General features: G+C 38.8%; 1 protein-coding gene across 1 annotated transcript in view; it reads right to left on the bottom strand.

Moving 5' to 3' along the window:
- PHLDB2 (pleckstrin homology like domain family B member 2) overlaps positions 1-20,586 on the bottom strand; it is a 118,498-nt gene extending 97,912 nt beyond the window's left edge. The window contains exon 1 of the mRNA XM_021007107.2: positions 19,244-20,586. Within this exon, the coding sequence (XP_020862766.1) occupies positions 19,244-20,575 (1,332 nt within the window). The 5' untranslated portion in view covers positions 20,576-20,586. The remainder of the gene's footprint in view (positions 1-19,243) is intronic.
- Positions 20,587-25,627: the final 5,041 nt, after the last annotated feature.

The raw sequence follows: 25,627 nt of genomic DNA, 5'->3' as shown, positions 1-25,627 counted from the left end.
TCTTGACTGATCAGTGGTTTCTCTTCTTTTTCCTCATTCTCTACTCTCAAAACTAGCTCCAGAAACATCTGGCTCTTTCAGGAAGGCAATTTCCTAACACTTAGGCTTAAAGTTATGCTCTGAATTGCTGCAGAAATAGTTGTCGTTCGTCACCTGTGAAAGGAGGCTCCAGAGAATGTGTCAATGCTAAAGTTGGGTTCATTTCTTTTCAAATTCTTCTTGTTTCAAAATGCTTCAGACCCTTCCAGGATACTTTGTGCTTTGAAGTAAAGGTTACTTCATTATCACCACATGGTAAACTAACAGAAATTAAAGTAACTCTGGTGTTCTAAACCTTGAATGACAATTCATACCACGTCTAAACTTGCAAAATGGAGAAAATAGAGTATAACAGATAACAAGTTATTGGAAATGCTGACTGAGTAACCTATTTTATTTCCACTTAATAGAATTTTATTTTTTCCAATTACACATAAAGATAGTTTTCGACATTCATTTTTTACAAGATTTTTGAGTTCCAAATTTTTCTCTCTCCCTTCCTCCCCTCTACCCTCCCCAAGACAGCAAACAATCTGATACAGATTATACATGCACAATCATGTTCAACATAGAGTAATCTATTTTAGAGAAATCAGTGGACATATACGGCAGTCACCTTCACTTACTTTTCTTTGCATTTTATGCATTTTGTTTGGGCTCCCTGAGCAAAATTATGATTTAATTTTAAGAAAACCACAGTACATATTTGTGACAAATGGAGGATGTATTTCTTAAGAAACACTTATTATAAGCCAAGAAGGAATTAGTTTAGGAAAAAAATTTACCTTGATAGCTTCACCCCCTGCATTAATTCCAATGTAAATAAGCAAACATTTAGCCAGACTCTTCTACTACTACTACTACTACTACTACTACTACTACTACTACTACTACTACTTTTTAAAATTTTTTTCTGGGTCCCCAATCTGGATTGGTCATTACTTTTTCTGCATGACAGAAAAACAAAACCAAACCAAACCCTGTGGAAGACTGCCTATCAATAATAACACAGGAACCAAACCACAAATGAAGTGAGCACTAGTCTGCATTGTTTTCAAATACCAACTGACAACTAATTCAAAGACTAACACAATACTAATAGTTAAGTTGGCAGCAAATAGAAAAGTGAAAATTTCCTACCCTTACCCTTACCCCAATTAAATCAGTTAAATGCAATAACTGCACATGCAAATTAGTTAAGGAGTGTCGGACTTTCTGCCTCTGCTCTAAAAGACAAAATACAAGAATGGATCAAAAGGAATGTTCAGACAAATCACTGTGACTGCCCACCTCCCTTTCACTCTTTTACTCCCTGAATTTCTTCAATACTCCCGACTCTCTCTTCATAGTTAGTCTGTTCCCATGACAAGTATCCTTAAAACAGATAACCTTGTTCCTAAGCTTCTGTACTGAATAATGCAGCAACACCACTTATGTATCTCCGCAGCTGCTGTCTCAGCTCCAGCTAATGCCAAGTCTGACCCACCTCAGCTTTATAGGGGAGGAGGGAGGGAGGGAGCAGGGAAGCAGGATGACAATAAACTGTCATGGTAAAGTTGTTCCAACCATCTAGAAAAAAAAAAGGCAACAACTATGTAGGAATACATATAATGTATTGATAACCCAGGTAGGAATAAGTGCTTATGATGGAGAAGCAAGAGGATGCACATTGAACTGCAGCAGGGAAATAGTCCTAAAAACATTGCCCTCCCCCCAAAAAAGCACCTGTTTTACAGTCTAGAATTTCTCCACAAAATTTCTTTTCTCTAATTCAAGTTAATTGGATCAAAGGGATCTTGGAGTCAAGAAGACCTGGATTCAAATTATGCTTCTGATACTCAATATATAACCATTTATGAGTTATACATTGAGCAAGTCACTTAGTTTCTTTAAGACTCAGTTTCCTTCACTGTAAAATGGGAATAATAATACCTGTAGTACCTATCTTGAAGTATTGTTGTGGGGCTCAGACAATGTGAGGGAAGCATTTGGCAATTGATAAAGTGCTATATAAATGTCCATTTTTGGTGGCACAGCGGATAGAGCACTGGGCTTGGAATCAGGAAGACTCATTTTCATGAGTTCACAGCTATGTGACACTTACTAGCTATGTGACCCTGGGCAAGTCACTTAACCTTGTTTGCCTCGGTTTCCTCATCTATAAAATGAGCTGGAGAAAGAAATGGCACATTGCTCCAGTACCTTTGCCAAGAAAATAACAAATGGGGTCACAGAGTCAGACACAACTGAAATGACTCAACCACAAAAAGATATCCAAAACAGTCTTTTTCATTACATTTTAGGGTTCATGGCATGTAGAAATTAGCATTGGGAAGTTTGGACAACTTGGAAACCACCAATTTTTAATCTCTAAGAATATAGCGAATGCTAGAATCTTGATAAATGCATAAGGAACTTTTGAACAACCCAGGATACATATTTCCTCCTACATCTCCTTCCTAAAATAGTTTCTGCTGAAGCCAATGCTATTGCTTAAGTCACCAGGGAATAAGCGATCTCAGTGTTAAGAGGAATGCTATTTGGGCCTGTGAAACACAGTATTCAAAGGTCTGAGCACAGGAAGTTGGGTCTGCTGGTATGTGCTGTTCTCTATTCTTATCACTCCATTCACAGCCAATTTGTCCAAGTCTGAATCAGATGCACAATGCATGAAGGCTGCCCACAGATTAAAGAATATATATATATATATATATATATATATATATATATATATATATATATATATATATATCTCCATGGAGTGCCAAGTCATATGAGCCCTTTACGATCTGCTCTAAAAACAAATAAATTAATGCGCTGAAGTGCGTCAGAACTCGCAGAGGTCTGTGTAACAAAAGAACCTTTTAAGGAAAATCCAGAACACCAAGAAAAAACTAACACAAGCCAAGCTTCTCCTCACCTCTCTTCACCCTAGTCTATGATTGTTCTAAGCTGCCCCTCACCCCCATACCACTGTACACCAAGTCAATTCCTTTCATCTGCCATCACCTCAAACTAATCTTCTCTTTGGCTCTTTCCCAGGGGACATTTATCAGCTCTCTGGAATGCCCAGGCTCCACCTATCCAATCCCATCTAACCAAGTCCTGGTTAAAGTCCTGTTTCCTGACCACTATTGTTCTCACTGGGTCCTCTCTCTCTTCTGAATTCCTATGCCATTATAAAAATATGTTTTAAGGGTATAAAAGGCACAATTCTAATATATCACAAATCTGGCCTTAAATTAATATCGTAGCTACCAAAACATTGCTGTTCCTGTTCAGTTGTGTCTGACTCTATGTGACCCCATGGACAATCATCCATGGGGTTTTCTTGGCAAAGATACTGGAGTGGTTTGCCATTTCCTTCTCAAGCTCATTTTAGAGATGAAGAAATGCAGGCAAACAGGGTTAAGTGACTTGCTCAGAGTCCTATAGGTAGTAAATGTTTAAGGTTGTATTTGAACTCAGATCTTTCTTATTCCAAACCTGGTGCCCTATCCACTGTACCACCTAGCTGCCTCATAAAAAAACATTCACACTCAATAAATGTTCCTTGTTTTGGAATTTAGGGGAAGGAGGTTTAGATGGATTTTTATGATCTATCTCTTTTTTTTATTTTGTTTTGGACAATTGGCGTTAAGTGACTTGCCCAGGTCACACAGCTAGTAAGTGTCATGTGTTTGGTCTGAGGCCGGATTTGAACTCAGGTCCTCCTGACTTCAGGGCCAGTATTCTATACACTGTACCACCTAGGTGCCCCGATCCATCTCTTTTTAAAAAGCTATGTGTGCAAGGACCCAATGTGAGTTAATCTTAAATGGATTTTCAGCTAGACTCTGCCACTAACTGTGTGACCCTGGGCAAGACTTCACACTTCTCTGATTCAAAACATCCTCACCTAGAAATGAGCAACTGGAATAGATTATTTCTAACATCCTTTCATCTCTAAAATGTTAAGATTTAAATTTGCAGAGATACTTATTTTTTCACCCAAATACCTTTCACTTTAATAAGCTTCAAATAAGTATTGAAGATCTCACTAAGAATTTTGGTGTTTTTGTTCATTAATTTAATTTTTTTTTTTTGCTTTCTCATCTTCCTCATTCTCTATGTTCCTTAGATCACAGCATTAGAACTAGCCAATTAGTTGTAAGATCGAGGGGGTCATGTCCAACCCCCTCAATCTTATAGATGAGGGAACTTATAACAAATACTCATAATCTCCAAACTGCATTGAACAAAAAACCTTTCAAATACAAAAATGTGGTAGAAGAAATCAAAATTATGTAGGGCTAGAACAAAGAACATACCATCTTTGTCAACACGTCTGCTTTGAGAGCTGAGCCAAGCATTCTTCAACTGCCCTCCTGAAGATATGCTTATATCTTGATACTTTTATTCAACTACAAAAAAGTAGTTAATGTATCTAGTTGTACAATAGTTGGTAGAATATTAAATATAAAAGAATTGGAGGTAGCAACTTTTTCCTAGGATATTGTCTAACTGAATCTCATTGAACTAGATGAAAACAAAATGATAATAATTAACTAATAATAAATAGTTCCCACCTATATAAGGTTTTTAAGTTTTGCAAAGGTGGAAGTTATCCCTTTCACATCATGGGGCAATGGAAAAAAGCCAAATCAGCAAGGACCACGTATAAAGGAAGCTCAAAACCTTATAGATCAACATCATGTGATATTTCATCCAAGGCATGTCTGGAAAACACAAAGTGTCTGTCTAAAAAAAAAATTAGTTCATATACAGACCATAGAATTTTCTATCCATAGGAGAGGCTCAATAAATATTTCTTATTGATGACGTTCTTGTAATTTGCGACCTGGGTCAGCACTGCCATTTACTAGCTGGGAAAGTCACTGGACCCCATATGGGCTACAGCAAAATGAAGGAAGTCAGACTGCAGGTTGACCTGGGAGGCAGAGTGGGGTAATAGGAAGACTTCTGGTTATGGAATTAGAGGGCTTAGGATTGAATCCCAGCTCTGCCACTTACTATCTGTGTGAACTGACCAAGTCACTTAAACCTCTCTAGGACTCAGTTTCCACATCTACAAAATGTAAAATGAAGAGGTTAAATTAGATTATATCTAAAGTCCTCTCTAGCTCTAAATAGCTGTTCCTAGGAATAGAGGTTCCTTCCAACTCCAAATCTATAATCCCATGATGCTATGTCTAAGAGCTCTTCCATTCTACACATGACTTTATGATAATGACTGACTCTCCCTTCCCCTCACCTTGAATACAGATCAGGGCAAATAACTTTTCCCTTAACTCCTATTTTAAAAACCTAACATTTGGCAAATCCTTTTCTAGATCAAGAGTTTCCTGACCCTGTTTGTGTTTTTCTTGGTAAAGATAATAGAGTGGCTTGCCATTTCCTTCTCCAGCTCATTTATAGATGAGGAAACTGAGGCAAATGGGGTTAAGTGACTTGCCCAGGGTCACCTAGATAGTAAGTGTTTGAGGTTGGATTTTAACTCAGGAAGATAAGTCTTCCTGACTCCACACCTGGCACTTAAACCATTGAGCCACTTAGCTACCCTCTATGGATTGAATACCTAGTCTCCACACAAATTAGCTCTCAATTATCTGAGACACAGAAAGGAGTGGAAAGCTGTATATTAGTATATACTTTGTTCTTATTCTCTCCAGAGCATATCCTTCATCTTCAGAGATAACTTGGAGTAAATCCTGAATAAGGCAGCTGGGAGAGTAAAGGTATCTGAAACCCGGTTATGCTAGGATAGACTGAAAGAAATGAACATACTTAGACTTGAAAAAGCTTAGGGGTGACATAATAATGACAATAATAGTAGCTAGCATTTTTATAGATAGCATGTTAAAATTAGGAAAGCACTTCGAATATATGACCCTTCACATAGCTGAGGAAACTTTGTTGAGACAATTTAAGTGGCTTGCCCAGGGCCACACAGCCAGTAAGTGTACGAGATTTTACCTCCATTCCTACTGGCTTTATGTCCACCACTCTCTATTCACTCTTCCTCCTAACTCTAGGGTCATAAGAGGCAGAGTGGTAGTGTGGAAAGAAGGCTGGATTTGGAGTTAGAGAATCAAGCAATATCTCTGCTAAGCAGGTTACTAGGGTCAGCTGCCTGGGGCTACTCCCCTCCACAGCTCTTCTCTAGACCACCAGGGCTAGTTCTCTCTAGAATCATCAGTGGTCTTCTCTGCTGCCAGAGGTCCTGATCCTTAAAGGTTCCTGTCCCCTTGCCATGACCTGTGTTTGTATGTGTCTGCTGCATGCTGGATGACCTGTCTACTACTGGACAAGCAGCTCTACTGCAGAATGTGGGTCATGGTTGAGGGGAGAGAGGAGGATAAGGGAAAGAAGAGAGAAATCCTTCCTACCTCCCCTCACCCACAACTCTCTTAGAGAAGTGAAATTTCCAGAAAGCTGCTTCCTGCCTCAACTGATTCTTGACCACTTCCAAGGCTAACAGGCCCCTGGGGCCATGGCCAGTCAATGCCAAGTTCTCCTTCCAATTCAATTACAGAAGTGTTTTCACACTTCACGTGGAGTGGAGACAAGTTTTTGCACTTAGGTTAGCACATTAACAGTTTATTCCCTCTGTTATCTACCCCTTATTCTCTGCGATAACATCAACTAGGTTGGGTGAGAATTCAGCTGCTTAGGTGCCAAAAAAACCTAAACCTCCAGTCTCCCCCTAGTTAAATATTTGCTCTTCTCTGAAAACCAACTCCGGTGTTTTGGAGATATTTATCCAGAGTTCCAACTCTTGATAGTGCTTTATTAATTTATTCTTTTTCTTCCTCAGTACCTTGGCAAAGTCCACATAAAACAGTTTCTAAACAATCAAGAAATCAAAGTCTTCCATGAGGGCCCAAGCCTTGTATAGCTGGTAGGCCCAGAGATTACACTCACCTCTAAATATATAATTATTTAATCTAACAAACTGACATCATTTTACAAAATTCTTAGAGGACTACCACTTATCTTAGTGTTTGCAAAGCCCTCCCTCAATCAAAGACAATGCAGAAAAAAGAAAAAAGAAATCAGGCTCCCCATCTCAGAGGGAAAGTCTGGTCCTAATATGGCTTCCATTTTGGACAGGCAGTCAGAGGTTGACAGGCAGTCACAATCTAACCTTCAGGTTAGCTGCTAAGATATCCTGGGGGACAATGCCTTTAGTTCCCTGTAACACACAGGGCATTCCAACTGGAGATCTGTATAAACATTTCCCAGTGGATCCTGATGACATATATGGCATTCTGAATGAAAAATCTTACTAGGACAAGATGGCTAGCTTGAAAAGAAATAAAATCAAATCAGACGATCCTTAAAGAAATGTGGAGCTCCTAAAAGGAGATTAAGTACTTAGCATTCATTAACCAAGCCTCCTAGTTCATTAGGCAAAATTTCCTTTAGGGCCAGTCTGTCCATAAAGATCTCAGACAAAAGCCTCTCAGGCCAGCCCTTTTAGAAGCAGAACTAGTACTCAAGTCCTCAGATTCTCATAACAACGACATTAATAACAATGATGATAACTAACATTTTCAAAGCCCTCATTTTGAGTTTCATAACAACCTTGTGGCACTAGTGCTTTAAACCATTATTATCTGGATTTTTCAAATGAGGAAGAAGAGGTTCTGAAAGGTTGCTACTTGCCCACACTCACATAGAAAATTTGTCAGAGGCAGGATTTGAACTCAGGTCTTCTCTAGCCCTCTAGATCCTGGACGAGACATGCTTCTTTTCACTATCCTTTTTTCTCTGCCCTGCTCTCCCATCCCTTATATTTTAAGAAATATACACTATATAATCAACTATCTAAAGCCCTTCTAAATACTTAGGCAGAATTATTAATTCAGGATAAATTTATTATAGAAAGGATATTAGTTTTAGGTCAAATTTGTGACATGGCTAACTAGTTATGTTATTTTTATGTGTATTGTGTATGCTTCCTAGTGCAGGGAACAAGAAGGTTAGTAGTGAACATAAATAACTTTTCCCCTCTGCTCCACCTTGCATTTTAAATTGCCTTTTAAAAAACATGTGTTTTATGGGCAGCTAGATGCCACAGTAGATAGAACACTGGGCTTGGAATCAGGAAGACTCATCTTCAAGAGCTCAAAACTGATTTCAGATATTTACTAACTGTGTGACCCTGGGCAAGTCACTTAACCCTATTTGCCTCATCTGTAAAATGAGCTGGAGAAGGCAATAATAAACCACTCCAGTACCTTTGCCAAGAAAATCCCAAAATGGGGTCACAAAAGTTGGACATGACTGAAACACACACACACACACACACACACACACACATACTCCCTTGGAAGAAAACTGGAAAACCCTTACTTTGTATCTTCTCCACAATCCTATAGCTCTAAGAAAAAAAAATGCTTCTTTTTGGTATGATTGTTCCTACTAGAAAAAAAAATCAAAGGCTTCACATATTTTTGAGCTGCAAAGGACCTTAAAGGCCAGAGTATAATTCCCTTAGGGGTTATATGACTTGCCCAAGGGTGTCTGAGGCACGATTTGAACCTAGGTCTTCCTGTCTTCAAGTCCAGCTCCCTACCCACAGTGCCACAAATAATCAGAACACACTGAAAATATACGCAATGTTCATAAACAACCAGTCACAGAAGACATGACTTCCTTTGTACATTTTCTGTTCAGCAGGCAAACCTCAGATACCTAATTTGTTTTTCTTGGAGAGGAAAGGTAAAGAAAGGAGAGACTCTATACCCTGGAGGCAAAAATTTGCAGGGGATTCTCAGAGTATTTTTTTTCTGATTTATGAGGAATAAAGACAAAATGAGGAGGAGAAGGGTTGTCATCAGCTTTCATAACGATCCATCGACTAAGCGTTTTTCCAAGGAGCATGAGGAGATGAATGTTCTTCTTAACAACATCTTATCTATCCAAATTAATTCATCAGAAAGTACAATGTCTAACATTCAATCCAAATGAGCCAAGTGACCCTTAGAATAAAATTGCCTTGAAAAATCCATCCTGCTACACACGCTCAGATCTCTTGTTTGGCATGCCTATCTCTTCCCTCCCAGAACACATGTACACCTAATCCTTATATTTACTCACATTCACTCTTACTCATGACTCACTGGGAATCATTTTAGACAGGTCCTCCTTATCCTTACTCTATACATAATTCACATATTTTAGGGAGCTATCATATCCTGCCCTTCCTCATACTTTAGATGAACCAAGCATCAAGCTCTTTTCCTCACACCCTATAAATCAATCCTCCAGCCTAGAGGTTTTTCCCCTGACAGTTATTACTCATCTATATGTGTCAACAACTCCCTTGAATGTACATGTCTCTACCATGACTGAAATCACTTTTATGCTCCCTTTCAGAAAACATTCCCACTGGGGATGTTGCCGCTAATGCAGGAGTTCTTTGTTAAATTCAATCATATTCTGATACTATCTCTGATTTTTTTAAATATTCCTGTTACCTTTGTTCTGAAAAAGAATGTTAAGTGTAATTTTCTTTTCTGGTGAGTTATTTGCTTCCATTTAAAAAAGTTAATTCTTAAAAGTTAGTTCATAGTTATCTCCTAGACCACAATCCCTACCTATATTGGCTACTGTGTACTGTCATATTCCTATGGACATTTCAGCAATGGTGTTGTTTAAAAATAAAACTGCATGGAACTCACGAGGCCTCAATTTCCCCCTCCATAAAATGAAGACATGGACTAGATGATCTCTGAGGTCCCTTCCTAATTACTCAAAAGTTTTACTTTTCCAAAGGTTAAGCTCAGGTGCTTACCTCTGATTCACAGGCTTCCCCTTGCCCATATTTTGTCTCTAAAGTAGAAAGTGAAAAGGTGAGGGATATTTTGCTTTGGCTTTATATCCCCAGGAAACAAAGGACTTGCTTCTTGAGTTTGATTTTCTGAGTATGGGCAATACAAATCAGCTACAAAGATCACATCATCTCTTGCCATAGTAGCTTCCAAATTTGAAATGGCTGACCTTCTGACCCTAAGTCTCTCTGAACTTAGCTAGGCTGGCCCTCAGGTAATAGTTGATTTTTAACTCATAATCAAAGCCTTTCCAGCTTGTATTCTAATGAAACCGACTTCAAAAACTAAAGGTCATGTGAGGCATTACAACAGGCCTTTAATGGCGAATGAAAAAATATAGTTTCATAATTTTCTTTAAACACTAAACAAACAAACAAACACACAAATGAGAGTAAGAATCAAATGTATGTAAGACTTCTTAACCCTGTTTCCCCATTACTAAACAAATTTTCAAGGAGGAGGAGAGCCATATTATTTTATAAAGACTAAGAAATTCTTCCTCTTTAGGAAGAAGTGGGAATTCCCAACACAAAAAGCCATGGCAGGAGCACAACCATCACTCTCACCTAAGACAGTCAGGAAAAACCACTCCAGATGTTCTTTGTTGTCATAAGGAGAGTGATGAAGAAGCAGATGTAGAGATGCCAGAGTACAAACCATATGCAAGAAGAAACGAAGACCAGTTTCATCTAGAACTAATACCTGAGCCATAAATACACTCCCATAATCAAACATATTCTCATTGGACCACTTCCTTTGGTTTTGCTATTTATACCAAGTTAACCAGGTTTGAGGCTTTGGCGGGGTTGTTTCTTTTTTGTCTGAAAGACAGTACTGTATATAACAAAATCAGTTAAAATATGGATGGTGCTATATTATGAGTTAAATGAGTGTAGCACTCCTTCTTGTATGTGTGAGTTATTGGTAAGGCAAATTATGGACTCTCCATTCCAGGACAGCCTTAAAAAAATAATGCAGACAATACTTTGTCTTGAATAATTTAGGTCCCAATCTTCCCTGAATGAGGAGGTTAGACCAGATTTGGCTCCTCAAATTTCCTTTCAGCTTTGTGATTCTAGGATAAATAAAAATGAAGAAGTCTGAATAGCTTGTTCACTTTAATTCCTTGAAATACTGCCAAATTTGATGGGGAAAGAAAAATTCTGAGATAGAATGAAATGAGAACGAATGGAGAAATCACTGGTATGAATAACGGACGTGATGTCTATCTGGGTTCTGGTCTTGGTCACTAGTTTAATTAACTGTGTGACAGTGGGCAGGTTACTCAACTCTTGCTAGACAAATCCAGATGCCAGATGTCCATGGCACCTAGAAGTCTTGTTAGATTTCATTTTCTGTAAAATGCAAATATATTCAGGTCTTAATATTTAGTCACCAGCTTTAGAACATGAGAAGTAATGAAATGGTCAGGACTGGGGTGGGGGGGGGACAAGTGATTTCCCCAATTCTTTGTCCTCTCCACTTCCCTATAAAAATAATTTATTAAAAAAGATAAAAACAAACAAACAAAATCAAAAAGCAATCCTCCCGATCCTGTACCTATTCTAAACATTACTTCTTCCAAATTCCAGCTGCTCTGATCCCCTAAACCTGCTTTGGGAATTCCATAAAGGATCCCTTCCATCTTCACTACACCTCCTTAATCTTCTCCTTTAGGAAAAGTATAGGTTACTCATTTAGGAGAGACTCCATCTTGGCAAGGAATCCTAGGACTCCTTCACACAAGTTTGAGAATGGAACGTATTTTCATCATTGAGGTGGAAACCCCCAATCTTTTTTATGGTCAGATTTTGGGCGAGGTGACAGCAATGCCCTAAAGCCTATTGATCCTCCAGCTAGCTGGCACAATGGATAGGTCACTAAATCTGGAGTAAGGAAGACCTGGGTTCAAATCTAGCTTCAGGCACTTAATTAACTGTTTGACCCTTGCCCAGTAACTTAAACTCTATCTGCCTCAGTTTCCTCAATTTTAAAATGAGGATAAAAACAACTACTTCACAGGGTTGTTATGAGGACCAAATGAGGTAATATTTGTAAAGTACTTAGTATAGAGCCTGGCATACAGTAGGTACTTAAAATGTTTGTGTCTTTTCCCCTTTGCCCCCTTGGCTGTTTTCATGGGAAAACAAAAACAAAACCAAAAAACATGGTTTGCCCATTTGAAGACAATCAATGTGATTTACTTTTAAATTCATCTGGCTTTACTGAAATCCAATCTGCTGAGCCCTGATACAGACCATGTGAGCTTTTTGAGGGCCAGGCTGTTTCCTTTTTTTTCCTCTTTGTATCTCCAGCGCATATTGACTGGTCCTCAGTTTCTTCATTTTGTAAAGAGGAGAGGATGGACTCAGGTGGTCTCTGTTATCCTTCTTCTTGTTAAAAAAATATACTATGATTCTTTGTGACCCAGCTCTTAGTGTGAGGCAGGGGTGACGGAGAGTTTCTATCCCCACTTCAATTAATATACTCATAGACTGCCCATAATTCTAAAGTAATCAATAAAAAATGGGAAAAAAATTCAATAATTCAAATGATAAATTTGACAGGAATGAACTGCTTTAATCATTGGTTAAAGATACATGATGCCATATAAAAACTAAATATATATTTACATAAATATGTAATATATAAATTTTACATATATATATGGGCAGCTAGGTGGCGCTGCAAAGGCCCTGGAGTCAGGAGAACCTCAGCTCAAATCTGGCCTCAGACACTTAGCTGTGTGACCCTGGGCAAGTCACTTAAGCCCAATTTCCTCGCCAATATATATGTATACACACATGCATATATATCCTGTGTTTGGCTGAATCAGACATAATCTGAGTCTATTTAGAAAACAGCATGCCAGTTCAAAATTGAACAGTTAAGTGGTAGGCCAGTTAAGCAGTAGACTCTAAGCTCAAGAGGGCCTTGAGAAGGCCAACCTTGTACTAGAGGGCAGCAGAGGATAGGAGTTGGAGGGGGCAAGCCCAAAAGGAATGATACACTCTTTCCATTGACAATATTATCAGAGAGACTGAACGTTTAAACAGGCAATGAATTGAGATAGACATACACTAAGAACAAGTGTGAACACAGAAAGATACAGAAAGATAGTGGCCTGAGGGAGGAAGTAGCTCCTAAGAGTATGATCCCTCATGGAGGAGGGAATATCAGCTATAAAGTCTGTCAAGACAATGATTCTCATAGTCCAGCCAAGAGTTATACCCTTAGGCAATTTCATGAGGCCTTCACAAAGAAATACAAAAAAGGACTTCCAAGTAACCAGGTGCTACATGCACTTTCTACATGCATGTCTCAATACCTTTGTACTCTAAGTTTGAGCTCACTCTCCCCAGGGACATGTGGTGAGAGAAAAGTGTACCCCTGGTTTGAAGGAAATGTTTCTGTACAAACTCCCCTTGAGAGGCAGCTAGAGAGTATTATTAGAGAACCAGGCTTGGAGTCATTAATACCTGAGTTCAGATCTGGTCATCATCTATTCCTTATTTAAAAAGCAAAACCAAACCAAACCAAACAAACAAACAAAAAAGAACAAAAACCCAAGTAAACTTCAGAAGTTTCTCTTCTCTGTGCCCATCACATTTGATCCTTCCTCTTCTATGCAGGGTGGGGAAGTGGTCAAATATTTCTATCCTTTTTTTTTTTTAACTACATACCTACCACTACCACAAGCCACCACTACTACTCTCAAGTCCTAGCATCCAGTTAAATGACCAAGTAATAGGAGATCTTGGGCAAATATTTGGTAAGTAGCTCACTTTGGTAGCCGCACCAAATTCTGTATTTCAGTGCCTGGGATCACCTCTTACGGGGTACCGCACAGAAGGGCCTCAGCATATAACTCAAGATTTGTGGAATACTTGTGGCTAGAATTTATTTAAACTATACTATGAAAGGTCACAATGAAAGGTGTTATTTCCCTGCGTTCTTGTCCCATAACATTCAGTATTTTGTCTTATCCTATAACATTCAGTTGCCAGTCAATCCTGTCTTTTTTTGAAATCTCCATGCCACTGTACCAGGTCCTAACTCATTATTAGAGTGAAAGTTTCCAAAGTCAATTTCTTCAAGAGAACACTGCCTCACAGAGAGAGAATACTCTCCTAAACCCAATTATTAGTTCATCAGATTCCCAGTCTCCATTGTTCCTAGACTATTTTTAAGTTCTTTAAGTAAACATCACCACAAGTCTGATTAAAATAGTCTCTACAGAGAGGATTCCTTTAAAGTTTTCTTGAAAAGAAAAAAAAATCTGAAAAGTTGAGAACCATTCATCAAAGCCACTTAAATCTGTAAGTCTGTTAGTCAGCCAAACAGTTGGCTAATATGTATAACCTAATATATATTCATTTATGTGGAAAGTAATTTTAAAAACATGGGATTCACCAAGAGCATGAAGAGCAAGAGTGGTTTTTTCCATCTTTCTTATAAGCTTTCATCTCATTTATCCATCTATTGGTCTATCTATTGGTCTATCTGTCTATTTATCTATCTATTAAGGTATTCATATTCATGGGTTCATGGACACAGAGCTAGAAGAGATCTTATGACACTAATTGCCCTCATTTTACAGATCAGGAAACTGAGGCCAAGAAAGGCTAAGTGACTTAATCAAGATTAGACTAGTACTACGTGGTAGAGAAGGGATTTGAAATCAGGTTCTCTAACTTCAGATTGAATACCACTCATTACTTGTCAGTTTAACTAGTAAGATATTCTACCCTAAATTAACCTGGCATCCTGAAGGTTATATCAGTCGAAGGTCAACTCTTGTAGATCCTGCCAAGCCAGAAAGGCTTCTCTCATGGACCCTAAGACATAGTGTATTTCTGTTTTCCAAGTCAGAGTGACTCGTGGCTAGATTGCCCTAGGGTATCGGATTTTCTGGCTATGGCAGCTCTTCAAGATTGAGGCTGAGGTCTGTGTAAGCACCTATTTTGACTGAATCACTGATACCTGAAGCACTGAAGTATACTTGTAAGGGATCTTAAACATCAAACACTTTTCGTTGTATTAACTCACTTAACCTTTAAAAAGATAAGTAAGATATCTCTTGTGATTGAAACAACAAGTTCTAATAAAGTTACCCTCTAGATCCCTTGCCAGAATTCAGCAGGACAACTAATCTGCAGTGCCTGGATTTCAGGGCATGCTCCCCTCAAAGTGATGATTTGTAAAATTGTGGCACCATCAAGAGGCGGCAGATTGTACTGCCATCACAGATCAGCAGCCCAGAGTTTGCTGTCAAGTATTAATTAAGGATACTGGCCTTTCAAATCATGCTATATAGGATTACTTTCAGGACGTGAGTCTGAGAGTCTAAAACATAAGGTTAAAGAAAATGGAGATGATTGGAGTTTTCCAGCTTGCCTTCCCTTCAATCCACAGAACAATACCAAAAAATAAATAAAGAAATGAAATGAAATCTCTGCTTTTGTTTCTGGTCATCTGGAGACAGCTGGCAATCCGACTCCGCTAATGATTAAATGCTTCAGTATTTACTGAAGGCCTGCAAATATGCCAGCCAAGTGCTGTTTAGAATGTGCAAAGACAGCCCTTGCCTTGTGAGTTCAGTATGCTGATAAATGATTGCATAGATCTTTTTACATTTGTGGTTATTCAAATCTGCGTAATTTTATTCAACACCCTGGAGAGTTTGTCTTCTGTTAATCATGCTAAGCCAACAGATATTATCATCCCATGGCCCTTAATCCAGATATGTTTACCAAAAGAAGTGAGTATGAAATGGAGAGAAGTGGCCAGGCAATTCATAACTAGAAAGTTGTTTTAGACTAGTAAAGATAAAAATATTAATTGCTGGCATTTCAATGTGCTTTAAGATTCCCAAGGCACTTCATAGGTTATCTTGTTTAATCCTCATGGTACCTTTGGGGAGGGGTAGGTGATGTTATTATTCCCATTTTACAGATGAGGAAACTGAGGCTGGGAAAAGTTGCCCAGGGTCACCCAGTTACAGAGTGTGTAAGGCAGGAATAGTTCAGGTCTTTTTAACTCTAAGTCCAGTGTTCGATATCTTATACCACCTAGCTTACCTGGTAGGTAAGAAGGTGTCTCAGAAACAATTTATCTTTACCTTTAGGTCAAATCAATATGAGACCTTAAAAGGCCCAAGCTCTTTGGCCTAAGCAGTCTGGGTATTTTGATACCATTCACATTAATCAGAAGACCATTTAGCTTGGGTCCCACCAGTTCAAGGTTTCTTAAGTTTTTCAGTGTCATGTCTTTGGAGGCAGGGCCTATGAAGTATTTCCTCAGAATAATGTTTCTATGGGGCAGCTACGTGGTGCAGTGGATAGAGCACCGGCCCTGACTTCAGGAAGACCGGAGTTTAAATCCAGCCTCAGACACAGAACATTTACTAGCTGTGTGACCCTGGGCAAGTTACTTAACCCCCATTGCCCAACAACAACAACAACAACAACAAAATAATGTTTTTAAATGCATAAAATAAAATATTTAGGATTACAAAAGAAACTAATTATACTGAAATACAATTTTCAAAATATATTTATAGAAAGTTCATGGGCCCCAGATTAAGAATACTATACCTGCAAATATTTCAATCATTTTGGTCTAATAATGAACTTTGAGTGAGGAAGACTTGAATTTGGATTCTGCCTCAGGCTCTTATTAGCCATGTGATCCTGGGCAAGTCATTTAACCCCACCAGTGGCAGTTTTCTCATATACGAAATGAGAAACTAAATCCACAATCCTAAGACTTTCAAAAACACTTATACTCAGGATGCAGTAAGAGGAAGGCTACATCAAAGAGGAGGAAATTCCTTTGAGTCAGATCTAGAAGGCAGTATAATTTCCAGCACTTATGAACACTTTCATATGTGAAGGGAGTTTCCCTTCCCTAAGAGAAGATTTACTCTAACCCTAAGCAACAACCAAGAAGAATGTCTCTCTCATCTCCTGCCTCTCCTACACACCAAAAGAAGTTGTAAGGGTATCAGCCATTCCCAGGGCTGTAGCAATACAGGTCAGTTACGCTCAACTTTCCCAACTTCTTGAGTTATATGGATAGAGGCACTCACACTTGTGAAATTATGGATCTATGAAAGCCTAAGATGATGACAATGTCGCTATACCCACAAGTGTCCTAATAAGCTTCTGCTTCCTGCTTCTAACACCCTCTCACCCACTGGCCAGGGCTCTCTTAGGTCAGCTCCTATGAAATTGACTCCCTCTGTCTGCAACTAGCTCAAGAACACTATGTTTTCTTGGAACCAAGTAATGACCATCAATGGCAGTATGCCTGTATTGAAGCCATGGAATTGTTACACCACAGTAATGTACCCTTCAGACAATGCTTAATGGAAACCCTAGAAAGAGTTAAAAAAAAAAACAAAACAAAACAAAACAATAAAACCTGGAGCTTGGTGAGATCTGCTGTCGATTTATACAAGGCACAGTGGATGGAGTGTTGGATCTGGAGTCAGGATAGAACTGAGTTCAAATCTAGCCTTAGATTCCTACTAGCTGTGTGACCCCAGGTAAGTCACTTAACGTTTGTTTGCCTCATTTTCCTCATCTGTAAAATGGAGATCATAACAGCACCTGCCTCACAGGGTCGATGTAAGGATCAAATGAGATGATATGTGTAAAGCTCTTCTTAGCATAGTGGTCTTACATAGTAGGTACTATATAAATGCCTATTCCTTTCTCCTCCCATCTCCCACCTTGAATTCTATTTTGTTGTTATTCAGTCATTTTTCAGTCATGTCTGACTCTTTGTGACCCCATTTGGGGTTTTCTTGGCAGAGACACTAGAGTGGTTTGCCATTTCCTCCTTCAGCTCACTTTACAGATGAAGAACCGAGGCACACAGGGTTAAGAGACTTGACCAGGGTCACACAGCTGAAATGTTACTAATGCTGTGTTTCCTTTTTCAAAGGACAGGTTGGTGAAGTCCATGAGGGCTGGCTAAGGCTGCCCACATTGGCTTCATCAGAGTCCATGGAGCTTTGAGAGAAATCTCTAATGTAAGGTACTTACTATTACTATCTAAAGCCCCCTAAGTGTAAAACCTCATCACATCTTGACTCAATTATTGCAATGGCCTCTTAATTCATCTCTCTACTGAGTCTTTCCCCATTCAAGACTCCTTCCATATACCTTTCAAGGTGATTTTCCTCAATTACAGATCCAACCATGTTATTCTCCTACCTAATAACTTCCAGGGACTCCTTATTGCTTCTGGAATAAAATATAATCTCTTCTGTTTAGTGTTTTTAAAGCCCTTCTCTACTCATCCCCAACCTATCTTTCTATCCTCATAATATATTACTCTCCTTTCTACACTCCACAATATAGTATTGCTAGGTGGTACAGTGGATAGAGCACTGGACCTGGAATCAGGAAGACTCATCTTCCTGAGTTCAAATCCAGCCTCTGACACTTACTAGCTGAGTGTCTCCAACAAGTCACTTAACTGTGTTTGCCTCAGTTTCCTCATCTATAAAATGAGCTGGAGAATGAAATGGCAAACTACTCCAGTATCTTTGCCAAGAAACCCCCAAATGGGGTCACAAAGAGTCAGACACAACCGCAAATGACTAAACAACAACAGTCAAATTGGCCTTCTCCATATTTTTCATACAGGGCACTCCATCTTCTGTGCCTTTACAATGATATTCCCCATGCCTGTAATGTACTTCCTCTTCACCTCTGCCTCAGAATTCTTTTCTTCCTTCAAAACACAGCTTAAATGCCTTTTCTACACAGGTCCTTCTCCCCCACATGGCACTGTATTTATTTTCATATATTCTGTATGTATTTATATATGTATGTTTTGTTTCCCCTAATAAGCTCCTTGGAAGTAAAGATTATTACATTCTTTGTCTTTGGATCCTTAGTTCCTAGTATTGTGCTTGGCACATGATAGATGCTTAATAAGTGCTTATTGATTAGCTGATTGAGTTTTGTTATTGTTCGTCATTTCAATTTTACCAATGAGGAAACCAAAGAGCAGAGAACTTAAATGACTTGACTAGGGTCTCTCAGTAAGAAATGAGGCAGGCATGATTTGAACCTAGTGCTTGCTGACTCCAGTCTCAGCATTTTATCCATTATGTCAAATTACCTGTCATGCCAAAAATCTAATGAAATAGGGAACATTAGGGGAACCTAGGAAAATCTAGGAAATGAGTAAGGACAGCAGTTGTAAGCACAAATAAAGCTGGTGAAAATTCTAGACTTCTGCATATTTTTTTGACCCCACCTCCAAGGCTATTCCACACCAATACAGCACAGAGGGCTTCTTTGGTAAGTAGCTGAAACAGTGAATAAGAGTGAGAAGAGGAAAGTTACCAATCGCTCCATCTCCTGCTCCCTCAGCCTTTCTTCTCTTTGCCTCCGGTGATAATCCATCAGATCTTCTCTTCCTGAAATGGAGCTAATGCTGCTTTTCCTTTCTCTAAGGACTGGCTGGGGAGTACTGGAAGTCTGTCTGAGGCTCTCCAAGTCAGAGTCATCAAACTCCATGGAGCTACGAGAAAAGTCCCTTCTGCCAGCAAATACTCTATTGAACTCTCCAGGAGAAAACGAATTATTAGGGCTTGTTCCTGAGAATATCATCCTGTCAAAATCATCCGATGCACAGGATGAGGTGGAAGTCAACAGCATTTTCCTAGCCACTCGGGGGCTTGCAGGAATGCTAAGAGTAGAACTAACATATGGATTGCTGTCTGATGAAAAGTTCTTATATGGCAAAGCCCCTGAGCTTAAAGAAGAAAAATTAAGGTAGTTGTCAGCATCTGTTATGCTTTGAGGTAGATCCTTTTCCCCAAGTTTCTTTCTTTTGGAATTACCTAGAGAGTTTCTTGGGGGCAAGCTGAGTGGCATCGGCTGGTTCTCAGTGGCTTTGTACAACCTGGGCAGTGAACGGCTGTATGCCCCCATTTGACTTAGGGAGCTTCCTGAATATTTCCTGGTTCTTAAACCAACATTCTCAGCGGTTATTTCCTTGTATTTTGTCATTTTGGGCTGAAGAGTCATGCTGTCCTGAATGGTCATCTTCCTGGCTTGCTTTGGGCTAGAGGGCATGCTTGTTGCTCCAGACTTCCGGAGAGGTGAAAGTCCAACATCATTAATGGAGTTTCCATTCCACATGGTCAAAAGGGAGCCTGATGTCTTTCGGCCTTCTTGCCCCCCAAGAAAGTAGACATTGTCATGTGACTTATTCTTTGAGCTGTACTTGGAATAAGGAAGTTTATCAGCAAGTTTCAAGGACCTTTCATCCTCCCATCCAGCACAGTGATCAAAGTCTGCGATCCCAAGGGGATATCCACTAAGGGAGGGTGTAGTACCTAGAAAAGGAGTGGGAGGTTTGGTGGAAATGTTTTTGTCAGTGCCATCACAAGAGAACTGTTTACTTCCCTGGATTTTGGCCAAAGAGGCATTTCTGATACCAGACCCCAGAGGAGACGGGCTTCTCTTGACAGACATTGGTTGTGAAAGAGTTAAGTAGGAGCCAGAGTAGTCTCCATTAGTTTTAAATCTTAGGCTAGAAGTGTATTTCTTCTGGTTTAAACTATCCATTATGCCTTGGAGATTGTTTTCAAGGGAATTCACCACAAAACCTTCTTCTGAGCTACCATTTTGTAAATCCAGCTGGTTCTGCATGTGGCTGTACTCGGCCATAATACTGTTGGAATCTGCATGAAAAAAGAGAGATAAATAAAGACACATTTTATTCAACTAAAAAAAAAAAAGTAAAGAAAGACCAATGCTGAGATCTACCACCTGTCAATTGAAGCCCAGCTGAAAAATCTTACATTCTGACCTTCAAGCTCAAACTTCTTGATTTATTGTAAGCTTTTTGAGGGTAAGGATTGCCTTTTTTGTACTTATATTGTCAATGCTTAGTACATTGCCTGGCACATAATTGGTGATTAATAAGTGCTTAATGACTGACTGATTTTTACTAATAACCCGATAAAATTACAGATTGTGAAAGAATGATAAAACTGAAGAGGAATGCTTTTACAACAATAACTAATAATATCAAAAACTGAAAACATGTTCCTAACCAAATACAAGTATTGAATGTTACTAATACATTTAATTATCGTACTTCACTGAGGAACAATAAAAGTTTTTAAGGAAGACCATCTTACTAGTTCTATTGCAAACACTGAAAGATATAGCTTAAGAAGAAAATTCTAGAGGTTTCCAAATTCAATTCTTGGCAAATATATTTAACATTTCTTCCATAAACAAAGAAGTTTTGGAAACTTAATAAAGCACCTATATCCATCAGAACAAGCCAAGAATCTCAGGGGAAAAAATGTCCTGAGAACAATCATAACTTGGTCAATCAAAGTGGAGTATTTAAAGATAGGAAGTGCTTACACACTATAACCCTCAAACATCTTAGTTTTCCATTGGTGGAAAGAAGATCTATCTAACCTTTGTTAAGTGCTGTAAACCAGAAGAAAATTCATATTTTCTTAGAGTATAACTTCTAGAGCATGGGTTGCTAACCTGAGGTCCTCATACCATGGATTTCAGCAGATCTGTAAACTAGGATGGAAAAATACATCTTTATTGTAATTAACTTATAGCTGCAGTTGAGCATTTCTTTCATTTATGAATGTAGGCACCAATATGTAGCAGTGAACAGGATTTACCAGACTGCCAAAGGGGTGGATGACCCACAAAAAAGTTAAGAACCTTTGCTCTTGAAGAACATTTAACTGTCATTCCTGTGGGGCATCCTGCATTTCTAGGCCTCCTCTATTTCTGTCACTGAAACCACTCTTTTCTCCGTTACTCAAGCCTGGTACTTCAGTCACCTTGAACTCCTCTTCTTTATCTCCTTCATCTAATCAGGTGCCAAGTCCAGTGGATTCTTCCTTTGGCATGTCATGCATATCTACCCTTTATTCTCTATTCTTGTCTCTACAATCCTGATACAAAGTGCTCATTATTTTTGTACTTGGACCCCTGTAACAGACTCTTAACTGGCTTCCTTTCCTCCAGTCTTTCTCCCCACTTTCAAACCATTGATGGTGCCAAAATCTTGCTCTCATTGTTAGTGTCAAGGGTCTGTCGTTAACGTCTGTATGTGTAAAGTGTTGTTGTTGTTGTTTTATAAACCTTTAAGGAAACGGTTTCTTTAAAAAAAATCACTTAGATGGGAGGAAGGGAGGAGGAGAGCAGAAACCATTTAAACAATCCTACAGGAATTGTAGGAAATGAGTAGGCCTTTTATTAGATTTGGGACCTGTATCACCTCAGTGAACACAATAACCCAAGAGATAGAGGCTTGCCTGAAATAGCAATTTTATGGGAGCTTCAACCAGGAGCACGAATTTGAAAAAACAAAAGATAAGAGCTTAATGTATCCCCAAGTAAACAGGGATCCCAGGCTGATTAAAAGATAAAATAAGTGTGGGCAACTACCATAAACTCCACAGCTTTATTGAGGAACTAGATCTAAATACTAGCCTAGCTGAACAAGAGGGGGGGAAAAATAACTTTTCTCAAACATCTGTAACAACTGGCTAGTGGATTTACTTAGGCAAACCAACCAGAATGGAAAACATTGAGTCGTAGGACTTAAAGGTCCAAGTAATCTTAGAGCTAGAAACTCAAAGATTCAAGGAATTTTAGAGCTAGAAATTTAAAGATCCAAGGAATCTTAGAACTAGAAAATTTCTCAGAAAAAACTTTTGTCCAAACTCTTTTCCAATCAAGAATCCTGTCTACAATGTCCCTAATAAATGATTATCTAGCCTCTAGGGAACTCACTGCCCATTCAAGATAGCCAATTCCATTGTTGCACAGCTCCAATTATTATCAGGTTTTTTTCCCTTTATTTTGAGCTAAAATCTGCTTGTATATAACCATCAAACATTAGTACTAGCTCACCCCCTTAGGGTAAACACTTCCAGGAGTCAAAACCATCAACACCTATAAAAATATAAAGAAGGCAATGTGAGTTTAATGTAAGATTCATGGATGACAAGATATGAATGATATTACTTATTTAGGAGCCTAATGGCATGAATAGACATCCAAGATGACCCATGGCCCATGGCTACCTAAAGGTAGCTTTAAAATTGATTTTGGTCACACACATATTTGTTAATGCTACTTATTTTTTGTCTACTGCTCTCTAATTGGCTCAGAAACAATAAACAAAATTCTGCTAGGTAAAAAAAAATTCTTACCAAAAATAGTAAAAAAATGAAATAATTTTCATTAGTATTTAGTTTCAGTCTTTTGATTTTCTTTGGACTTTGGACCTGTGTGAAACATTACATATAATAGAGCAGTGAGACCCAGTTTGGCAAAAACCCTGGATTGGAATGAGGACCTCTGCTACTTAGTACCTAGATGACCGAGCAAATTGTTTTATGTATTCCCACTCTTTCTCATAGATGCTAAGTATGTTGATGGAAGTATAACCCAGTTTTATGTGTGAGCTCTGATGCATTACTATTGCATTTGTTTTAATACATGAATACTTATGAGGTTATGATAATTATTGCTTCCACTAGATGGTCAAATAAATGATTACGTTTAAGATATAACTATGTCATCATTTCTAGTGGCTGGGTTTATGTACATAGAATTGCAGTGATAGGGGCTTGAGAACAAAAGTGGTTAGTAGGAAGAGTATATTTCCCCACAATAGGGTCACCCTCCCAGAATTCTAAGAAAGTTTGAGTGGTGGTTTGATGATGGCCCTTCTCTGGGAACCTAGACTTGTCAGTGTCAGGGCAAGCTGGAACAAGCAAGCCTACCAGAAAGGTGAGAGGTGTGAGGTCCTACATTGCCAGTAGATGCATCTCAGGAATACATTATGCAAACAAGGGAGAAGAACAAGGTTAACTTTCAAGACTTTCATTATTATGTAACTTTTCCCTTCTGGCTACTTCAGACCTTTATAGTGAAAAGCCACAACAAAGAAGATAAAGGCAACAAAGATTAAAGTGGGTCTTATGGGGCAGCTAGGTGGTGCAGTGGATAGAGCACAGGCCATGGAGTCAGGAGGACCTGAGTTCAAATCCAGCCTCGGACACTTGTCACTCACTAGCTGTGTGACCCTGAGCAAGTCACTTAACCATATTGCCCAACAACAACAACAACAACAACAAAAAGCAAAAAAAAAAAAATAATAAAATAGGTCTTATGCTGACCTCAGGAAGCAGAACCATGGAGAAGTGAAGACCAAAACTGGGTATAAAGAGGGAAGGAATCAAACCCTAGAGGTCAAACCCTAGTGGCAATGAAAAATGAATGTGTGTGTGTGTGTGTGTGTGTGTGTGTGTGTGTGTGTGTGTGAGAGAGAGAGAGAGAGAGGAGAGAGAGAGAGAGAGAGAGAGAGAGAGAGAGAGAGAGAGAGAGGAGGGAGAGAGAGAGAGGAGAGAGAGAGGGAGAGAGAGAGAGAGAGAGAGAGAGAGAGAGAGAGAGAGAGAGAGAGAGAGAGAGAGAGAGAGAGATCACTGATCAAAACCATGGGACTTAAAGTTAGAATAATATTGGTAAAAGGCACCACATCATCAAACCAACTTCCCTATGGGTATAGCTTTTATTATGTCATTCTCCCATTAAAAACCCTTTTATCGTGACACAATAAAAACAATCCTGAGAGTGAGAAGATATGGGGTTCTCATCCTGGCTCTACCACTTAATGGGCTTCAGAAAATTTGGGCAAATTACTTGATTTCTTTGAAGCATAGTTTCCTTATTTATAAGCCTAAATTCAAACCCAAATATCCTAACTCCATGCCTAGTATTATCCTTCTATTACACTACATAGTCTTTCACTTATGCATCTGCTAGAATCTCTCAGCTTATTCAACTGGAAAGAATAGAGATAAAAGAGTTAAGTGACTTGTCCAAGGTCATATCAGTTATATCACTCAGTGACAGAACTGGGACTCAATACTTCAAGGGTCATCTCACTTCAAATCCAATACTTTTTTCCATTATATCAAACTATCAGTCTATAAGTATTTATTAAGTGCCTACTGTATTCTAGGCACTATGCTAGGGGCTATGGATATAAGTACAAAATACATATATGTAGCATAAATAGGAAATTACTAAACACAAATATATACAAAATAGACAAATACAAGTTAGTTTATACCATGAGTAAAAACACTCTGTTAGGAGCTTGTGGTTAGGGCTACTTGAAATCAACCAAATGTTTCCTTTCCTCCTAAATCATTTAGCCTTTTAAAACATTAGAATACAAACTATAACAACACTTCTTGAATTTTCTATGGATTATCTGGCTGCTCTTCCTCAGTTTTCCAGGCACAGATAATCACTGTGCTAGTTCTTCCATAAAAGGCCATTTTAAACAATGAAACCAGATGAACACACTGCTATGTTTCCCCAACTGTTCAAAATGACTCTCATCCCCAAAAAATGCCCATCAGGCAAACTTACTAATTCCATTTGAAAACTTTATCAGTAGTACATGAGCATAAAACAAACCACCAAAACATAGGAAAGGAACTATTACCAACAAATTTGTTTTAGTATCTTCTGCACCTAGCTCAAGCCACATATCCATTCAGTTGCCAAATCTTTCTCTAAAACATCACTCCACATACAGTCTTTGCTCCTTTCGCTGGCTGGCCCCCATGACTGGAATATTCTCCCTCCTACTGTCTAACTAGTAAGAATCACTGGTCAGCTAGGTGGCACAGTGGATAGAGCACTACGCTTAGA

This window comes from Phascolarctos cinereus, unplaced genomic scaffold, assembly GCF_003287225.1.
Source record: "Phascolarctos cinereus isolate Bilbo 61053 unplaced genomic scaffold, phaCin_HiC Scaffold_726;HRSCAF=1367, whole genome shotgun sequence".
In the NCBI taxonomy this organism is placed as follows: domain Eukaryota; kingdom Metazoa; phylum Chordata; class Mammalia; order Diprotodontia; family Phascolarctidae; genus Phascolarctos; species Phascolarctos cinereus.
Note: the sequence above shows the minus strand (reverse complement) of the source record. Positions and strands in the feature narration are given on the sequence as shown.